Source organism: Grus americana, chromosome 2 (genome assembly GCF_028858705.1).
Source record: "Grus americana isolate bGruAme1 chromosome 2, bGruAme1.mat, whole genome shotgun sequence".
Taxonomy (NCBI): domain Eukaryota; kingdom Metazoa; phylum Chordata; class Aves; order Gruiformes; family Gruidae; genus Grus; species Grus americana.
The window spans coordinates 34,615,276-34,636,043 of record NC_072853.1 but is presented as its reverse complement, the minus strand read 5'-3'; the positions used below and the strand labels follow the sequence as shown (position 1 = coordinate 34,636,043).

The 20,768-nt window shown below is 37.8% G+C and overlaps 1 protein-coding gene across 5 annotated transcripts in view; it reads left to right on the top strand.

Annotated features, from left to right (window-relative positions):
* The window catches only part of CRISPLD1 (cysteine rich secretory protein LCCL domain containing 1), a 43,089-nt gene extending 25,508 nt beyond the window's left edge, over positions 1–17,581 (top strand). For 3 of the 5 annotated variants that reach the window (XM_054814695.1, XM_054814691.1, XM_054814693.1), the window contains 6 exons: positions 76–206; positions 4,599–4,642; positions 4,737–4,809; positions 7,447–7,522; positions 14,933–15,063; positions 16,926–17,581. In XM_054814695.1, coding sequence (XP_054670670.1) covers positions 76–206; positions 4,599–4,642; positions 4,737–4,809; positions 7,447–7,522; positions 14,933–15,063; positions 16,926–16,977 — 507 coding nt within the window. In that variant the 3' untranslated portion in view covers positions 16,978–17,581. The other 2 variants (XM_054814692.1, XM_054814694.1) reach the window with 2 other exon arrangements.
* The last annotated feature ends 3,187 nt before the right edge of the window (positions 17,582–20,768 follow it).

Below are 20,768 nucleotides of genomic sequence, written 5' to 3'. Positions count from 1 at the left end.
TTTTCCCAAATAAATTACAGTGTGAAAAAGTGGGTTTGTCTGACATGGAACTGCTTTTCCTGCTCTGTTTTTCAGCAATCCAGTATTTGTAAAGCTGCCATACATTATGGCATCCTAGACAATGAAGGTGGTTGGGTTGATGTCACTAGGCAAGGAAGGAAAAATTATTTTATCAAGTCTTATAGAAATGGCATTCAGTCAATTGGGTAAGTTTTTTTTAAAATTAAAATGTATGGAAAGTTTTTCACCTGTTTATTTCATACAAAATATATCACAGTAATAACATTTTATTCATACTTTTTAATCATAAAGAATATGAAAATGCTATAAAAAGGCATGTGGATATACAGGTATTGTATCCATTCTAAAACTTTAGCCAGTGTTTAATCATGAACAGAAAAGTGACGCAATAGTGATGCAAAAGAAGGAGAAATAATTTACAAAATCACTTGGGCAGTAAGTATTTGTAGTTAAATAATCTCAATATTTGGTGTATTCAGTTAATTCATTTGTAAGTGTATATATTTTTTGTAGAAAACTAGTATATACCAACACTGAAGTAGATTAGATTGTTTTACATATTTTGGACAAAGGTGGTAATATTTCCAGGGTAAATATTATTCCAGGGACACAGTAATCTATGACAGCTAACAAGGCAATAATCTTACGTTTGTCTTAGGAAGTGTATTGGGTTTGCATGGCCAGGTTTTGGTAGCGGGGGGACTACAGGGGTGGCTTCTGTGAGAAGCTGCTAGAAGCTTCCCCTGTGTCTGACAGAGCCAATGCCAGCCGGCTCCAAGAGAGGCCTGCTGCTGGCCAAGGCCGAGCCCATCAGCGACAGTGGTAGCGCCTCTGGGATAACAGAGTTAAGAAGGGAAAAAAACCTGCGCAACACCAAGAGCAATTGCAGCCGAAGAGAGGAGTGAGAAGATGTGAGAGGAACAGCCCTGCAGATACCACGGTCAGTGCAGAAGGAGGGGCAGGAGGTGCTCCAGGCACCGGAGCAGACACTCCCCTGGAGAAGACCATGATGAGGCAGGCTGCAGCCCATGGAAGTTGACAGTGGAGCAGATATCCACCTGCAGCCCATGGAGAACCGCACGCCAGGAGGCACCTGAAGGAGGCTGTGACCCTGTGGGAAGCCCATGCTGGAGCAGGCTCCTGGCAGGACCTGTGGCCCCATGGAGAGAGGAGCCCACGCCGGAGCAGGTTTGCTGGCAGGACCAGTGACCCCATGGGGGACCCACGCTGGAGCAGTTTGCTCCTGAAGGTCTGCATCTCGTGGGAGAGACTCATGCTGGAGCAGTTTGTGAAGAACTGCAGCCTGTGGGAAGGACTCATGTTGGAGAAGTTGGTGGAGGACTGTCTCCCGTGGGAGGGACCCCAGGCTGGAGCAGAGGAAGAGTGTGAGGAGTCCTCCCCCTGAGGAGGAAGGAGCAGCAGAGACAACGCGTGATGAACTGACTGTAACCCCCATTCCCCGTCCCCCTGTGCAGCTGTGGGGGGAGGAGGTAGAAATTGGGAATGAAGTTAAGCCCGGGAAGAAGGGAGGGGTAGGGAGAGGTGTTTATAAGGTTTGGTTTTATTTCTCATTATGCTAGTCTGATTTGATTGGTAATAAATTAAACTAATTTCCCTGAGCTGAACCTGTTTTGCCCATGATGGTTATTGGTGAGGGATCTCTCCCTGTCCTTATCTCGACCCACAAGCCTTTCGTTATATTTTCTCCCCCCTGTCCAGCTGAGGGGAGAGTGATGGAGTGGCTTTGGTGGGCACCTGGCCTCCAGCCTGGGTCAGCCCATCACAGGAAGTGACCCTCTTGTACTGTACATAAGAACAATATGAACCAAGTAGAAAATACACCTCTTCCTATATGTTCGATCGTTTCATCACAATTCCACAAGTTCCATATGATACTTTGTGCCAATATTTTGCACAATTTCTGCATTGGCCAGCGATGGAGTAATATCATGTACTGTGGAAGCTTCATCTGGAGACGTACTACACTGTTCAGGTGCTTGCCCTAGGACTGGTATGTGCAAACAGATCCAAATACTTGTTGACATGCTAGGAAAAAAAACAGAAAAACAGTGCATAAAAGTGAAAAATACTTGGCTCTTTCCACATGTAATTATCCAATGATAGGACAACATCAATATTAGTATGTTTGAATTTAAGTTGTTATTAGTATTTGCAAATTACACTGCACTATATCTTAATGTGTTCTGCAAAGCTGTACATCACCGTTCTTTCTGTCGATAGTTAGTATATGTGTAATAGTAGTATGTGTGTAACTTAATGTATGAGTAATATTGAATGGAAAGAAAACAGAATTCTGCTGAGTGATATATTTTGCTCAAGTGTGAACCTGAGGGTAAGGAGAGATAGGTACTTGTTAGAGGCTGTGCTGTCACTCTGTGCTGTGCAAACAAATACCACATGCTATGACACCTGTCATAATTGCTCTTTTCAACAGATCTACCTAATCCAGAATAGAGAGAAATACTGACCAGGTAGACTAAATTCAGTGGCCTATAATTTGGGCTACCTCGGTAGCACTTAAAGCATTGATATCAATGTGTTCCTTTGAATCATGTGATGATTTGACTGTGGTTTAAGTTACTCCCCCTAAAAATGAATGTACAGACAAATAGGTCTTTTTTAAATGCTTTGAGACAGAGAGAGAAGTAAATCTTGATTCTATCAATACTAACGTATTAGGAGCCAGCTTTCCTACGAATGTAGGAGTAGTTGAACTGTAGAAAATCTTCAATCTAGAAGGAATTGATTTCCCGTCACTTGAAATCTGTGTTTCTGTGCCATCTAAGACAAAACTGTGTGAGTGTCCAGTCTACAGTGTGTTCAGCACCTGTCTTCTGAGAACTGGAACTCAGAGCGAGGTGTTACCGCCTGGCTTTGTTTGCTGTGGGCAGGGATAATCGTATCATTGATGAACAGTAATGGCCATTTCGGTTTTGCTTTTGTGATTCAGATGTTGTAAAAAAAAATTAGATGCCTTATAGATAAAAGACTGCTAAAGGACCAAATACATGCCTTCCTATCTACAAGTATAGTTTAGGAAACTCCTGCTGCTATGTGTGCGCACAGATGACATAATTCTTCATTCATGTCCTACAGTATTTAGGACATCACCTTTTAGAGTGAATTTACAAAATACTGTGATCAGGCATCAGCTTCATAAGTCAGTCTCTAAATCAAAGTCTTTGGGATAAATAAAAATGATTTCCTGAAGTTTCAACCTCCAAAAGGCCCATTGATAAGGGCAGGGATACCTCGCAGCTACCTGACTCCCACCAGTGTCTCTAGATGAAGCCTTGCATAAACTACATTATCTATTAAATGAACAGTGAAATGAAGTGGGTCTCACTTCTGGTGCATATCGCAAAACAGGAAGACAGAAAAGGGAATAGTGCAACACACAGCAAACTTCCTAATCTTCAGCTCCTTTGATTTATAATCAGGATTACCAATACAGATGTTCTTTCAACTGTTGATTTTTGTAGTATAAGATACCATTTGTAACAATATCTCAACCAGCTAATCAACAATAAAATACAGTGAACTATTCCCCCATCAGCGTTTGACAATGCTAGAGCAACAGAAGTATGAGCTAACTCAGTGAAAGCAAATTGGAATCCAATAAATGAGCAAATGTGAAATTGGTGGGCCGTGCAACTAAATAAACCAATGCAAGCAGTTTCTGAATACAAATCGCAGTGCTGTGGAGCACACAGGAGTAATTTGCTCCAAAGGCGAATAGAGGATTATTTCCTTCTTTTTTAAAAAATAATAAATACTCTTATGGGTGCCAAAAAACATCATCAGCTTCTTTGTTACAGATGAAAAATAGTAGAGGTGTATCCAGTGAGTTAAAATAGAAGAGGGGTAAAATAGGAGATAAAGAGGAGTAAACCAGAAGTGTTTATCAATTGTAATGTACCAACAGAACGTATATACCTGACTTTATATAAAAACAGAAAACGGATACATCTGGGTTCCATATGATTACTGAGAAAAACAAACTGTTACTTGTTGTACAGGGTTTATAGTGATACTGGTGATAATTTAACATAGACACAAGATCCAAAAGTAAAATTTAAATTATTTTTTTTACTTTTTTTTTTTTCTCCCCAAAAAGGCTGTCAGGAGCAACTAACTATTTTAAGTCTTGGAACTGTTTGTAGGAATGAACCTTTGGGGGGAAATGAATGATCTCTTCTGGTAGATGGATGCTTCTGAGCAATTCTCAACCACAGATTTTGGTTGCTACATCTTAAGGGACATATAGATTGCATAATTTGTTCTTCATGCATTTATTCTCCTCGCAAATTAAATTACTGAAAGAGTTTAACATGCATTCCTGGTTCTCAAACAGGTTTACTGGGAGTACAAAGTAAATATGTCATTGCAATAAATAAATTCACAACTGGGAAGAGGAGGTGCAGTCAGTAAAAATTGACTGGGGACGATGTGTTGAGTATATTTCTAGATTCATAGATTCTCTAACAAAAATTCTAGCTAAAAATAAATCATTGAGAGATGTTATTTACTGAGTATTTTTGTTATTTATTTTTCAGAAAATACCAATCTGCTAATTCCTTCACTGTCTCTAAAGTAACAGGTTAGCCTTTATTTCTTATGAACTCAGTACTCTTTGAATTATTTTTTTTTTCTAAACAGCACACATTTATTGGTTTTTGCTTTACTTTATTCAGTTCAAGCTATCACCTGTGAAACAACAGTGGAACAATTGTGCCCATTTCAAAAACCAGCCTCACACTGTCCAAGGTAAAATTATTTCGGTCTTATTAATTCAAAATACTGCCATATTTTCTGTCAGTTGCTAATTATATATAGTTGTCATTGATAAAGATGACAACAGTAGCTGTAAAAGTGAAGCCAGAAGTGTTTTAGTGGTGTTTTATTCTTTGGTCTAAGCAGAAGGCCAGGTAGGTAAAGATGATCTACAGGCTTTTTCATTAGGAGAATCTCATTTTCTTTTGCCCATAAAGATCTTTCTTTAGTTCCTTAGCAAATCTTAATGAATCCTTGTTAAAAGACTGTGAAGAAAGATGTATTTTTCTTTTACATTGTCTACTATTAAATCTGTGCACCTTGGGAAAAATATACTTTATTTCAGTTTATTTCCCTGTAAAACAGATACAATAAAAGGATGTGATACAGATATTTATCATAGATGTTATCAACTTGTTTGGGAATTTTGGAGGATAGAGTGAGCAAATATGTTTGCAAAAAACCTAAAGTATATATTGTTAAGGTAAGGTCTGGTCTGTAGGTCAGTTAACAGCTTGAAATATGTGCTGCTTCTTTGAAGCCTACGTTTTAACTCTTCGAAAGGAGCCTGTGCCGCAGTATTTTGAGGAAGGAAATCGGTAACATTTCTTAAAACCATAGATGAGTCAAAGGTAAATACACGGTAGCATGATTTACCGCAAGCTAAGCTGGAGATATCCACAGGATTACTTTCATAGCAATCCTACAGCCAATACAGGAAGCAAGTACAAAGCCAGAACTGCTAGGAAAACATCCCTTCACGTAGCACTTGGGTCCGTGGACTTGTTTGGTGTTTGGCTATGAATCCTGGCTTTCTAGCTGGAAGATGTGGAGCAGTAAGCGAGGGAGTGGAATGCAGGAATGGATGGGTACAATCTCATACTTCTATCTTTTTCTTTTTTTCTTCATTATTAAAAACTAAAACTAGCTTCATTAAGAGAAAAACAGCGTCTCATCAAGAAAATTTAAAAATAAAAATAAGGTTAAAAATGACTGATTAATTCTGATGCATCAACTTGACAGCATCAGTGATTCATTCGAGATTCTGTGCATGCTCTTAATTCTGAAAATGTAGTCTCGGGAGCTATGGCAATGATTGCACTACTTCCTTTTCCACTCTCATGCCCTAATCATAAATCAGCAGGTGTTCCAGAGTCCTCTTTGACATCTTGCTTCCTTCAGACAAAAATCTTGTTCCTAGCTGCATCAGCCTTTTTTGATTACCCTGCTGGTAAGACTGTAGCATGGTCAAGTGGTATGACATGCTGAATATCGATTAGAGCATGGATAGCATCCTGGAAAAAAATGCTTGCCCAGGGCTGCCCTGTGTAGGGTGGCTCCAAAGCCCTTAGGGCATGACCCATTTTGCAAATGAAACAACTCAGTGTAGACCTGGAGCTGACTGGCACTTCTTCCTTGTAGTGCGTCTCAATTAGCGAACAAGATGCTTGATGCCTTCTGTACTACTGTTGGCTTCCCACATGTTTTTTTGGGCGTTTTGGAGCTATAGCAGGCATGAATCAGAGAGTTTTTCTCAAAGGTTAACAAAATGCAGTTGGATAAAGACAGTCTTTGTTTCAGTGGCTTTCTGATCTATAATCAGCTAGGAATCTCATTTCTTTCCAAAGTTTTTCATTTTAGTGACAGATGCCAAGTGCTCACCCTCATTAAAAGTTGCTAAATTGGCTTGCATCACCAGGTCATCAGCATCAGAGCAGGTCCTTGTTCAGATCTGCCTCTCCTGAGAAGGTACTCAACTGAATAGTTTCTATAGGATGCTGTCGAAACAGATCACAGAATGGTAGGGGTTGGAAGAGACCTCTGGAGATCATCTAGTCCAACCCCCCTGCTAGAGCAGGATCACCTAGAGCAGGTTGCACAGGATTGCATCCAGGCAGGTTTTGACTATCTCCAGAGAAGGAGACTCCACAACCTCTCTGGGCAGCCTGTTCCAGTGCTCAGTCACCCTCACAGTGGAGAAGTTTTCCCTCCTATTGAGATGGAACTTCCTGTGTTCCTGTTTGTGCCCATTGCCCCTTGTCGTGTCACTGGGCAGCATTGAGTCTGGCCCCATCCTCTTGACATCCACCCTTTAGGTATTTATAAGCGTTGATGAGATCCCCTCTCAGTCTTCTCTTCTCCAGGCTAAACAGACCCAGCTCTCTCAGCCTTTCCTCATAAGAGAGATGCTCCAGTCCCCTCATCATCCTTGTAGCCCTCCCCTGGACTCTCTCCAGTAGATCCTTGTCTTCCTTGAACTGGGGAGCCCAGAACTGGATACAGTAATTATAAGGGTGAACAGTCTCTGTTCTCACTGGCTTTCCTACTGGCCTCACATATGTTGAACAAGAACACCATCTGCTTGTCCAAGGGAAGAAGACCAGACCTGTTGAAGTATGTTTTCAAGCACTTTATTATGAAGCACAACTTACATCAGCAATGCCCATTTTGTCAAAAAAAACCCCATATTGTCAAAGCCTCAAAAACTGTCAGCCTTATAGTATCAGTATGGACCCACATGTATTCATCATCAAATTGATTTATACTCAATAGTGCTTACGTTGAATATGATACAGTAATACTCTGACATCATTCTTCCTAACTGTGTATGGTTTATTTTTGATATTTCAGAGTGTATTGTCCTCGCAACTGTATGCAGGCAAATCCACACTACGCTCGTGTAATTGGAACACGAATTTATTCTGATGTAAGTATAGTGATTTACATTGCATTATATAATGAAATATAAAATCCTATGAAAAGCTATAATGTAAAGATAATAAGATATAATAGAGATATCCAGTTTTCCTCCATATGCTGATTTTTTACACAGTCTTTTTGAAAGTTCTTTTTCAGAGGCTCCTATTTAAGTTAGTAGTACTCATCTGCTGAAGATACAGAAAGTTATTTGAAAACTCAGTGTAGACTTCAGTACTCTCTGGACCCATATTTTCAATATTTTATCCAAATTCCCACTGATTTGTTCAGTATTATCAGTGTATACTTATTTAAACCCTTGCTCTTTAGACCCTGATGCAACCATAATTTCTGTCAGATTAAACTAACCAAAAAAATTATTCTGAAAATAAATGTCCACAGTCTCATTATTTTGAATATTTGTTAGCTGTGTAGATAGCTAAATATTTGCAACAGAATTTTGTTACATTTGTATGAAGTGTCTCACATTGTTATATTATTTTAACTTACTAATATTGTGGGGTTTTTTTGTCATTCTGTTTCCTAATCAACTTTTTTTTTTTCATCTTTTCTACATCATGTTTAGTTCTCAGTTGGGTAGAAAGAATGAAAAGAAAGTTCTTTTTATGCCCCTCCTTTGTCATCTCTCTATGGAAAAGCTAGAATGTAGTGGCAGAGAGAGCAGTTCACATTTTTGCCAGTAAACTCTTATGTTTTACCTGTCCTTTAGCTGTCATAAGGAATAGTATGGAAACCAGCTGGGTCAGATGATGATTTTCACTACTTTCCAGCACTTTGAAAAGTGTGAAAATAATATGCAAATATTTATTCATCATTATTTCGAAACTAACTAATGTCCCTTAGATTACCTGAGCAACTTGTCCTGAAAAAACACTTGTCTGTAAGTAGTGTTACACGTGTGAGAAGTACTTCCAGTTCAGGAAGTAAATTGACATGTGCATGTGGAACTGGCGTCTTAATGTGTATAAAATTCAATGAAAGTCCATTTTGTGGAAGACGATTTTCTTTCAGTTCTGTACTTGCAATCAAAGGCTACAGCCAAAGTTTGCCAGTCAGTTAGAAAAGACTTTGTTGTAGGAGAAGGAAGACCCATTTCTGTTTAACTTACACAGGAGAACATCTCAGAATATGTATTTGCTTGGGTTGGAGAAGTCCCAGATGACTTTAATTCATATTATAGAGTAATGCTTTAAAATTATTTTAGATGTACTATCTCATTATTCATCTCCATTGTATAGAAATGTGTGCAGCCATACTGCTTTTAGGAAAAAATGGACATAAACACAGGTAAGAAACCAGGGATGGGAGTCATCTTAACTTCAGATGCTGTCAGGGTAGATACCTATATTCTAGGTTATGTTTATAGTAGTCTGTGGTACATACAGTATAGTGGTAAAGGAGATGAATAGGCATCTGCAGAGCAGAATTCATTTGACCTTTTCAGAGTGTCTACCTCAGTATGAGATGAATTGCCTAAAAGAGATGTCTATTCCTCTCCATTTCCTACAGCAGGGTCCTGGGGCATCTAGCTCAGATGTAGACAGATGTGACCTACCTATATTTGTACAGATGTTCCCATTGATGGTATCAGCATTATGTGATTTTCTACAATGTTCCTTTGTTCCTAACTTTTCAGTTATTTTGAAACTAAGATACTTTTTATTGACATTTTCACTAAATAATATGATTTGGTATTTTGTGCATTATAATATATTACTGAACTAGTTTCAGGTGAAGTATTTATAGAGAATAAGCTGTTTAATAAGTGTGTCCACTTTTGCAGTTTTCCATGTATTCACAGATAGATTTGTTCATAGATACAGAGAATTCATTTGCCCACTTGTCATAGCAAATGTATTTGAAATTGCAGTCCATGATCTACTTAGCTGATTCCACAAAACAGATGGTGTTTTTGTGATGTTTCTGCAAATTCTTTTGTTTCAAAAATGCATTTATATGTATGTATGCATATATGCACATGACTATTTGCACTACTGCTTAGGCCACTTGCATTCAGTAAATGAAGAAGATTTTGCAGACGTATTAAGAAAAAAAGAAGAAAATAACATTAATAGATGTCACTAATGCAAAAAGATATGTTTACAAACCCATTTCTGTAGTATTCATGAGAATCTAGTTAAACCTGTCCTTTTCTGGCTTTGGTCTGATCAGACATTCTTTCTTAAACTAATTTCATATTTTATGGTCACTTCTTTTCCTCCCTGTTCCTGAGAAGGGTTGTTCTCTGCTTTATCAGTAGTGCCCCCACAGAATTTTTACCCTTTTTTTCTCCCATTCTTTTTTAACTTTGACATTGCAATCACTGTCCCTAACTCGATTGAAACAAACGCCCCCATTATTTCATCTTCCATTCTTCCAGCCTGCTAGCTATTGTCTCTTTGTGGCAGATGAATCACAGCCATGGTTCATATAGCCAGCATCTATAAACTTACATGTGTGAGGAGTTTTCACATAATACCAATCCCTCTGTGCTCTATACCTTGTATTTTTTAGTTGATGTCCTTTTGTTTCACTTGCCTTGAGGTAGATTGCAAGCTCTTTAAAACAAAAGTATCTCTTATTCTGAGTTTATAGTACAATTAATGTCTTTTCTGAATAGAGCTGTTATGAACAAGAACTGTAGTATGTGTTGTTCTCAGCAGACAGAAGTACAAATTACTCATTCTTCATATGGCCCAAACACATGCCACCTTTGTGCTTTGTGTCCCTGCCAGCTCCACTGCTAAGATTTTCCACATGGCAATGCTTTGTCTTGTTGGGAGACCAGGGAAAAAAAAGGAAGTTTCCTCCCATCTTGCACTGAAGAATTCGTTCCACCTTTCAACTTTGGTTCATCCATTTTGTCTAAAACTTTTTGAGTCTTCTTTCTGGAATTTCAGAATCATGTCATGTTGACAAGCATTTTAACAATACCTGTATTTTTAAAGCACTTTTCAATATGACCTCATTTGTGAAATAAAAGAAAAACCTTCCCAAAAATTGAATCATGTCAGGCATGATGTGATTGTCTGAACTCTGTTGGAGATGATCTTACAGCACCTACCTGTACAGAGATTGCCCTTGCTGTTAGTCCCTGGATTATCAAGGTACTAAAATAACAAACATTTTCATAGAAGGAGAGGCTACTTTCACTTGCAGATTTTTTTGGTAAAATTTTATTTTAATGGGCACACCTTAGATGTGTATATGGTAGAAGTTCTTTACATTCCAGTTGCCTTATAAGAATTTCTAAAGAGATTTAGGTTTAAATTTATCTTATTGTTTTCACAGTTGGCAACATTTTCCCAAAGACAATCTCATACTAGTAGTGACTCTATATTATGGGTGCTGATTGAGCAATTCTGTAAAAAAACCTGAGCCTCCTTCTACAGGCTAGAGATCAACAAAGGCCTCTTATCTAAAGAATTTTATGGAGTTGTATAATTTCATACCATCTGAGGACTTTGGCCATATTCATTTTTGTTTCAGTAACCATATATGGAAATATTTCCCTATTACTTGTGCAAAAGTACTCATAATTCTCTGCTGTGGTAAAATATAAACAATACAATGTCAAAAAGCTATTAAATAATTCTATAGTCCTGTGATGGTCAGGGAGAGACACTTATGGTTAAAACGCCTTTGCAGACTACTGCTATGCTGTTGTAGATATTTGGTATTTTGCTGAGTAGCTGAAGAAGGAAAAACATTAGGCAGCTTGGTATTCAGATTCTATGACCTGTTAAATACTAATGAATTTCAGAGGGTTCACAGCACAGTAATAAAGCAGGGCCATATAATGCTGTATGAAATGTTTATGTTAACTTAAAAATACTGCCTTGTATATCCTTTGGAGTGAGTTCATAAAAATTAAAGAAACAACCCCAAATCTCTGATGAAGAATTCCAGAAAGTGGCATGAGGCTGCTAATGTAAAATACCAATAATATACCGAAATTTGTGATAGACCTAAGTGTGAAATCCTGCTTTGCTTAAATTAACAGGAGGTTCACCTTAACAGTTCAAGGAAGTGTGATCAGGATGACATAATATTATTAAGTATAGGAAATATTATGGCATCAGTGCTGGAATCGGATTGCATTTAGATGAAGATTTCCAAGCCAGTGAGAAGTTCTTGAAAGCTCAAAGCAGATAATACTTTCTCAAAAAAATTATTTTCTTTATACATTCATAAAACTATATGCATTTATTCATCTCTATTTTGTACAAGCTAGTTCATAATTATGAATTTATACTAATTTAATTGTTCATATATTCAAAAACTATGCACATTTGTTCTGCTGGAAAGCAGCATTAGGATAACAGTTTATTTTTCATCTAAAAATAGTCTCTAAGTTGGCCTCATCAACCTCATTCTTCTAACCTCTCCTTTTTCATATATCCCATATAAGTGTCTTGCCTTTAGCTTTTAAATGTTGTGCATTAGCCTAGCTATACTTCCTTGATCCAGTCACCACTTGTGGTACTAACCCTAACAATGGCCTCATGCTTTACTGGAAATAGTTTCCAAAAAGTAGTCAGGCTCTTGTGTCAAAATCTCCATCCCTTGACTTTTCCTTTCTTTTTTACTTGACTAGAAACTTCCAAACAACATTGGAACAGCCAGTATCTTAGCTACCCTGAAATGTAATTATGAACGTATCTACCTATCTAATGATGTATACAAAGTGTAGCCTTTTGGTTATGATTACAGAGGTGACAAACTTTGATCTTTCTTTTCCCCGATTATACCTCTAGCTTTTTTTGTATCTCCAATGTGAACTGAAAACAAAGTTGCTATTATATTATAGTACTAGAAATTAATAGTGTTCTAGTTCTTCACTGTAGTTAATTGCTTGTAAACCTCATCTTTTGTTTCTTTAGACTGTAATCCTGTATTGCAGAGGCCATTTTCCACCTGTATATTTGAAATTGCACATGATCAGACTGATATTTAGTTACTCCAATAGTATGAGTACATAAAGGATGCTACAGTCCTAAAAATAAGGCAACTACTTGTGTTCAGGATATAACAAAAGTCTTGCAGTCTTGGGAGGAGGAGAAAAAGTAGAGAGGAGTGTAACTGGCATCCCTTCTGGCATGTTCGAAAATTGCAGCCAGCAGTGTAAAGAGAAAAACTCTAAAGCATCTTTGCAAAATATTATTTGCATAAAAAATTTCAAATTTTTACTCCTAGAAATATCGTACCATTAAAATGCAAACTATATAACAGTGTAACTGGCAAGTTCTGTGCTTGGAATGAAAGTAGGAAAATCATTGCTATTTTAAATTCTTGATTTTATATAGCATTGAGATTACAAAATACAGTAATGCAATTCTTGTTTAAATAGTGGTCTGTGTGACCAGCTATTGATATTTATATTGGCTCAGTTTTTAAGATTGGTTGTGGAGAGACCTATTGCAGTGAAGACTTTTTCCACAAAACAACTTGGCTTTACGTGGAGATCCACTGTAGCTGGAACTACACTTTGATGTGCTGTGTATTGAAGATTGGGACCTACATTATGGAGTATCTAAGAAGTTTCATTCTTCTGGCGATTAATTTTTAAAATACTGAAAGAGTAGTAGAGGACTGCAAGTTTAAATCAATTATTTAAGTGAACATTATCAAGATTGACACCGAGCAGTCCTTCTGTAGATACTATTCATGCTACATAGGTTCAGGAGAGAAATTAGTGGTCACGGAATGTAGATTTCACTCAGATGAAGCTGCTGTTAACTTCACAGAGCATTTTCATAGAATCATAGAATATCAGGTTGGAAAGGATCTCAAGTATCATCTGGTCCAACCTTTCTTGACAAAAGCACGGTCTAGACAAGATTGCCCAGCACCCTGTCCAGCCGAATCTTAAAAGTGTCCAGTGGTGGGGAATCCACCACCTCCCTGGGTAGATTATTCCAATGGCTGATTGTTCTCATTGTGAAAAATGTTCCTCTTTTGTCCAATTGGAATCTCCCTAGGAGTGACTTATACCCATTACCCCTCATCTTTTCCATGTGACTCCTTCTAAAAAGGGAGTCTCCATCTTCTCTGTAGCCACCCTTTAAATACTGGAATATGGTAATAACGTCTCCCCTAAGCCTTCTTTTCTCCTGGCTGAACAAGTCCTTTGATCATCTTTCTGGCCCTTCTCTGGACCTTGTCCAGCCTGTCCACATCTTTTTTGTATAGTGGGGATCAAAACTTAACACAGTATTCCAGGTGGAATGTGGCCTGACAAGTGCTGAACAATGACTTCTTTATCTCTGCTGGTGATGCCCTTGTTGATGCAACCCAGCATCCTGTTGGCTTTCTCTGCTGCTGCAGCACACTGTTCACTTATGTTGAGCTTGTTGTCCATCAGGACCCCCAGGTACCTTTCCACAGAGCTGCTCCCCAGCTGGGTAGATCCCGGTCTGTGCTGCATGCCTGGATTATGTTTTCCCAGGTGCAAGACCTTACATTTGTCTTTGTTGAACTTCATAAGGTTATTCTTAGCCCACTCTTCCAGCCTATCCAGGTCTTTCTGCAGGGTGGCTCTCCCTTCCAAAGTGTCCACTTCCCCACTCAGTTTGGTATCATTGACAAACTTCATCAGGGTACACTTGATCCTATCGTCCAGATCACTTATGAAGATACTAAACAGTGTCGGGTCCAATATCAATTCTTGGGGGACCCTGCTATGTTACAGGTTGCCAATTTGACAATGAGCTATTTACCACCACCTTAGTTGATAAGCTAAAACCACTAGCCTGCCATTAATCAACTGTCATAGCTAAGGAATGATTTTAGACCTCTATCTTCTGTTTGATGCTCACATTATCATTTTAATCTAATTAGCTTAGCATTTGTCCGTGCCTGGATAGGAAATTGTGATGTTCCCTTTGAATATGGATCATTTCACTGCTGTTTGAGGTTTTGCGTGTAGAGGTGGAATTACTGCAGTCTATCCCTCACCTTTGGGGTAGGACATCCTCCTAGAAACATATGACTGCAGCGTGCCTTTCTGTTCTATGGTTCCCCTGTTTGGCTCTGGCTGGAAAGTAAACTGAATCCTCTGATCTGCAATAATTGACTAAGGTTTGGTTTTTATTAGCTCTCTGCTGTTGAAGTGAAGGTTGGTAGAATTCAAACATGTTCCTGATCTTTGAACTGAGATTGCCTGAAATAAATGATTTTGGGGTCATGCTGCAGGAGATCTTTGAAGATGCACTGTCTGTATTCCTATAAACTGGCCTAATTCCTGTGAAACTGATTTAAATATTGTAAGATTCATGCAATAAATATAATTATTTTATGTTTCCTAGAACTTTGTTTTAATGTCTATAGTAGTTTTCTTCTAAATAATTTTGAAATAAAAGGATGAATGAAAACTAATCTTCTCCTCATTCTTTCTTAGATATCTAGTATCTGCCGGGCAGCAGTACATGCTGGTGTAGTCCGCAACCAGGGCGGTTATGTTGATGTTATGCCAGTAGACAAAAGAAAGGTGTACATTGCTTCCTTTCAAAATGGGATATATTCGGAAAGGTACAGAGCCCAGTTTCAAAGATTACACTTTACCCTTCACCTTGATAAGATTTACAAAGTCTTGCATTGTGTCTGTTTGTACCTGGGGCAGCGCTAGAAACCAAACAAATAGGCCAACATGGGCGATTTACAGAGCTTGTGTAACAGCTGTGGTGACTTTGGAGAAGCTGTGGTACCAGAGCTGCCTGCCTCCTCTAAGCTCATAAAACATTACTCTAAAAAGCTGCTTATGAAATAAAATAACTCTTTTGTTTACTTTGCTGGTTGTGTTGCAACTAACGCATTATTTGTTAAGAAAATTGCCTTTGCTTTCTTTGGGATTTTTTTTACATTAACATTAGTGATTTATTCTTCCAAGTTAGAGGATCTGCAATAGACTGGTACTAGTAGCTGATGGCAGGTTCATTGGTTCGTGATGAAATGTTCATTGCTGATTTACATGGTATTGAACCAGTGAGTCTGGATCATAAGTAATATTCACAAACATTAAAAGTCACAATCATTAAACCATATTTTTAAATCTTTTTTTTAATAGTTTGACTGTTTATAACAATGTTTTTCTGAAAGACATGGAGATGCTGTAATAGTTCATTTAGTTGTATTCAGTGTATTCATGTGTTCTATGATGATAATGCATGGCTGCATGTTGCAGATTCAGTTTAACCCCTGAAAGAGTTCTCCAGGTTCTAAAGGAAGAAAGAGAAATTACCTTAAAAAAATTCTTGTACCAATTTAGTTCTGTAAAGCTAGGAATGATTGTTACCTCTAAAACTATAGGCTTTCCAAGAAATCTGTGGGGGGAAAAAACCTCCAAAAGTTTTTGTAGAGAAGTTGGAAGTAGGAAAAGATAGAGTATTTTTTTGTTATTTTTAATTGGGGGCAGGGGGATGTCTTGCCTCTTTCCCTCAAACCTTACAACAAACCTTGAAACCTGTAAAATACAAACTTCCTTTGCTTAGTGGATGACTTAATTTACATATTCTTTGGCCTTTCCCCATGACCATCCAATTCCCTCAGAAAGAATGCTTCCTTACTGATACTTTCATTCTCTGTAGAAATCTCCTCATTGAGTAGAGATGCAGCCAGGAAAAGTGTTGCAAATTTACCATCTTGGTAAAGTTTGGAAGGTCAGTGGTTTGGAAAACAGTCTCATGCAAGTTTTCTGTGAAGCAGAAGATGATGTATTGTAATGCCGTTGCAGGCAACCTGTTTAATTGTGCCCTTCTTTACTGTCACCTCCATTTCCCTTTCCTTCCCAGATACACCTCAGACAGTGTTTGCAAAAGAGAAAACAATGGGACCATTAAATATGACATGCCAGTTCATTTTTATTCTAACAAAATTTCATTTGGTGTTGGGTGTTTTTGTTGCATTTCTTTTGAAGCCAGATATTTATCCATTCAGAAGACATTTCCTTTATTTTTGTAAAATATTAATTCTCGTTAGAAATTTATTGCTCAGCATAAAAGCAACTAACAAACAAGTGATCTCCTAAGTCTGCAAGTTCTCTCCAAATATGGTTATTAGAATATTGAGCATAAGATGCATGCTTTTTCCTAAAAACTTTTTTTAGTATTTTGCTTCAATAGAGCTTTATTCTTTAACCAGAATCCCTCATCACAAAGGATTACTTGGGGTTTTTAATGTTATGATTTGTTCCTAATAAGCTGCTTGGAAGAAAAAGTAATCTGAAATTTATGTAATCTTTATTTGCAACAGTTTTTAAAAAAAGTCTTAGCTGAAATTATGAGTAGTCACAGGAAGAGTCGCAGGATCCTAGAACTGTATTTAACAATTCAAAACAGTTGTCATTGGAGTGTTGCAGTCGTAAAAATAACATCAGGAATGTTTTTATGTTTCAGTTTACAGAATCCTCCAGGAAGCAAGGCATTCAGAGTATTTGCTGTTGTTTGAGTCTAGCAAGAAAAATGTAAAACAGACAAGTGAAACCAGAGCACTTGGAAGAGACTAATAAAGGCCATTTCTGATAATTCCTAAAATTTGTATAAAGCTGTAACATTATTGTACAGAAGATGTATACTGCTTTCCACCAAAAAGTTTAAATTACATATATATCTTAATGAAAAAAATCTGTTAAAGTAAACATGGGAGAAAAATTCATTTGAAAATTTATGATATATAACAGTATTTTGAATCCTGTGTTAAATATTGCTATATTTTCTTAGCAGTTACTCCTATACAGTTAAGTCAAAGCTCATAAATGTTCTTTGTTTTCTTCATCTGAATATGTTATTGTATGGTGCTTTATATATGCCACTAACAGTAACCTTAAAACTATACTGTAGGGAGGCCTGAGTTTTTATTTCCAGTGTACATAAAAGAAGCCATTCCAATAATTCAATATAATAAATCATGCCTTAAGGTAAAATAAAAATATATATATATAACTTTTTGATGATTTACAGTAGCATTAGCCGTGCAAGCATAAATGAAGAGCTAGACTGTTTTCAATTTCACACTAATCATAACAAGTAAAAATACCTATTTTGAAATAAAATGGAAAATATAAAATATAGGGAATTCCTGGGTCATATTAGCATGTTTTCCTCTGAAGAAATATTTTTAAGAGACTGGGCCATTCATGTTTATTATTTCTTAAATATGTTAATAAAATGTTTATTCGATGCTGCTAAGCTCTAGTTCGAATAAGCAATTCATTATGGCCCAGTCCTTCACAGATGTTCAGCTATCTTGGCGTGGGTGAGTGAGAGATACAAATATATAACCTTGAAGGATCTAAGAAAATGTTCATATTGAGAAGTGGAGAAACCTGAAATTAAGGAATAAGCCATCAGTTCTGCAATGCAGTTCTGCACACATACATGCTTTATTTTTGCCATATGACTCCTTCAGTTTACCTAAATTGGGTTTCAGCAAAAATGTAGAATTGTACACAGACATAAAAATTTGCAAGCTTGAGGCCTTAAGCTGTACATGGTATCCGTATACTATATATTAATATGAGGGTAAATGTTCAAAAGAAAACTTAAAGAAAATGGTAACGAAGGCTAACCTTGCTCCTCATGACCTGGCAAATACTCCTGCAGGCCAGGAAGTATAGTGGTACGGAGCCCAGTGACAAGTTTGTTGTATGTTGCTTCACCATTTTAAAAAAATAATTTATGGTGAACAGCCTTGTGCATTAATTTTACCATATTATGGTATATGAAGAACACGTAGTGGCAATACTATGTTTCTTTCTATGAAAAGTGTATTGGTGCTTTAAGACTGAAAAGCTGTTAAACTTTATTTTGGTATTTTTTGTTTCTGTTGTTGAGTTTATTTCCTTCCAACTTGTAAACTTATTTGTATTCTTCATATTTCAGGATACTATATTCTGCCTTCTGTTTTGCTACATGTACTACCTCATGTAGTTAGGCAAGCTTTGTTAGTTTTTTTTAATCTGTTTTGAATAAAATTAATTTACATAGTAAGATTTCCTTTGACAGCCTTTATTTTTTGTTTGTCCTGTCTCAAGAAGAAAAATATAACAGCCAGTCAAAATTTACTTGGTTTTTTTTGTGTGTGTGACCTAAACATTGCAAGCGTAGGACCAAGCAGTAGACATACTCTGAGAATCTAAAAGCTGTAAAGACAATTTAAGCACACAACTTCCATTAATTGCATTGGGATTTTATGAATAAATCTTCTGGTCATTTTTTCAAGTTTTGTCCAGCGTCTTCTGGAACAGATTGCTACCTCATTTTAATTGGGAACTCTCTGTCAGGAAGTGATTATAAAAAAGCCACCACCTTTTATTCAGTCCAAGTCTTTGCTGTTGTGGTAAATGTTTCTAGTGCAAATGTTCCTAGCTACATTTGTTGGGAACAAGCAGGTTTTTATATTACACATTCTTTTTTTGCCTCATAAGACTAATGGTCTACTTGGGAGTTCTATTTAGGAAATCTATTTAATTGATGAGGGAGACAAAGAGTCTTTGATGTATAACCCCCTTTTTTGCAAGTGGTGGCAGGAGGCCATTGAAAGAAGCTTTATATAGATTTTGCAATACTGGCATTAACCATTTTTCAGAACTGAAACCAAAGTGCAAGTAGACTTTGACTGTGATGGGACTCCAAGTCACTCAAAGGCTTGAGGTAGACTTGAACCGCCTTTCTTTAAAAGCATGGAAGCAGTAACACAGAAAGGCCTTGCGATACCTACAGTTGGGGTTATCAGAACATAAAATGGAGTAAGGCCACTTCTGAAATTAAGGGCACACAGAACTGCTGAGGGAGACATTTGAAAGAAACCTGTGTGAATGCAACCATAGTGCCCCTTCCCACACAGGCAGGACACTTTCTTGCAGCCTGGCCTTGCCATCCAGCAGCTTGCCATATCATAGAATCACAGAATCATAGAATGGTTTGGGTTGGAAGGGTTCTCAAAGACCATCTAGTTCCAACCCCCCTGCCATGGGCAGGGACACCCTCCACTAGACCAGGTTGCCCAAAGCCCCATCCAACCTGGCCTTAAACACTTCAAAGAATGGGGCATCCACAACTTCTCTGGGCAACTTCTGCGCAACCATGGTCCCCAGCACAGTGACAAGAATAAATGGAGGAAATTCTTTCTCCTCACAAATTATGTTGCACAAATTTTAGATTGCTGTTGCTTTTCTACATACAATGATTCTATCCTATTATAAATATTCCAGCTAACATCAACTTTTTTGAGAAATTCTCCTCTGTACTTATTGTAAGTAATGAGTCAATGAGTAGACATTTCCAAGCAGTTGGAGGGTGGAGAGCTACACATTGGTATTTTTATCTGCACCAGCAGCAACTGTATACCAGATCATAGAATCATAGAATCATAGAATGGTTTGGGTTGGAAGGGATCTCATAGATCATCTAGTTCCAACCCCCCTGCTGCAGGCAGGGATACATTTCACTAGACCAGGTTGTTCAAAGCCCCATCCAACCTGGCCTTGAACACTTCCAGGGATGGGGCATCCACAGCTTCTCTGGGCAACCTGTTCCAGTGCCTCACCACTCTAACAGTAAAGCATTTCTTCCTAACATCTAATCTAAATCTACCCTCTTTCTGTTTAAGCCCATTACTCCTTGTCCTGTCACTACATGCCCTTGTAAACAGTCCCTCTCCAGCCTTCCTGTAGGCCCCTTCAGGTACTGGAAGGCCGCAATTAGATCTCCATGGAGCCTTCTTTTCTGCAGGCTGAACAATCCCAACTCTCTCAGCCTGTCCTCACAGGAAAGGTGCTCCAGCCCTCTGATCAGCTTCGTGGCCCTCCTCTGGAATCTCTCCAACAGCTCCATGTCTCTCCTGTACTGGGGCCCCCAGAGCTGGACACAGTACTCCAGGTGGGGTCTCACAAGAGCGGAGTAGGTGGTCACAACTAATTCACAGAAAGCCCAAGTAACTAACTAGCAGTATCAGAAAATTTGTTGTAGCCTAATGAGAAAATATAGAAGTCAAATTTTAAATTCTGAAGAATTGTTTCATTAACCAAACAGTTACAAAATTATGTTCTCGAAATAAAAAAAGGGATAATCAATTAGAAAGTACAGCTTAATTCATGCTATTCATAATATTTAGCTTGTTTCCCAGGGAAGACCTATAAGTAGCCAGAAAGAATTATTACAACTGATACATAACAATCCTCTGCCAAAAAAAAAAAAGCTATTTTAGTGTGTTGATATCTGCCATTTATAATTTTGAAG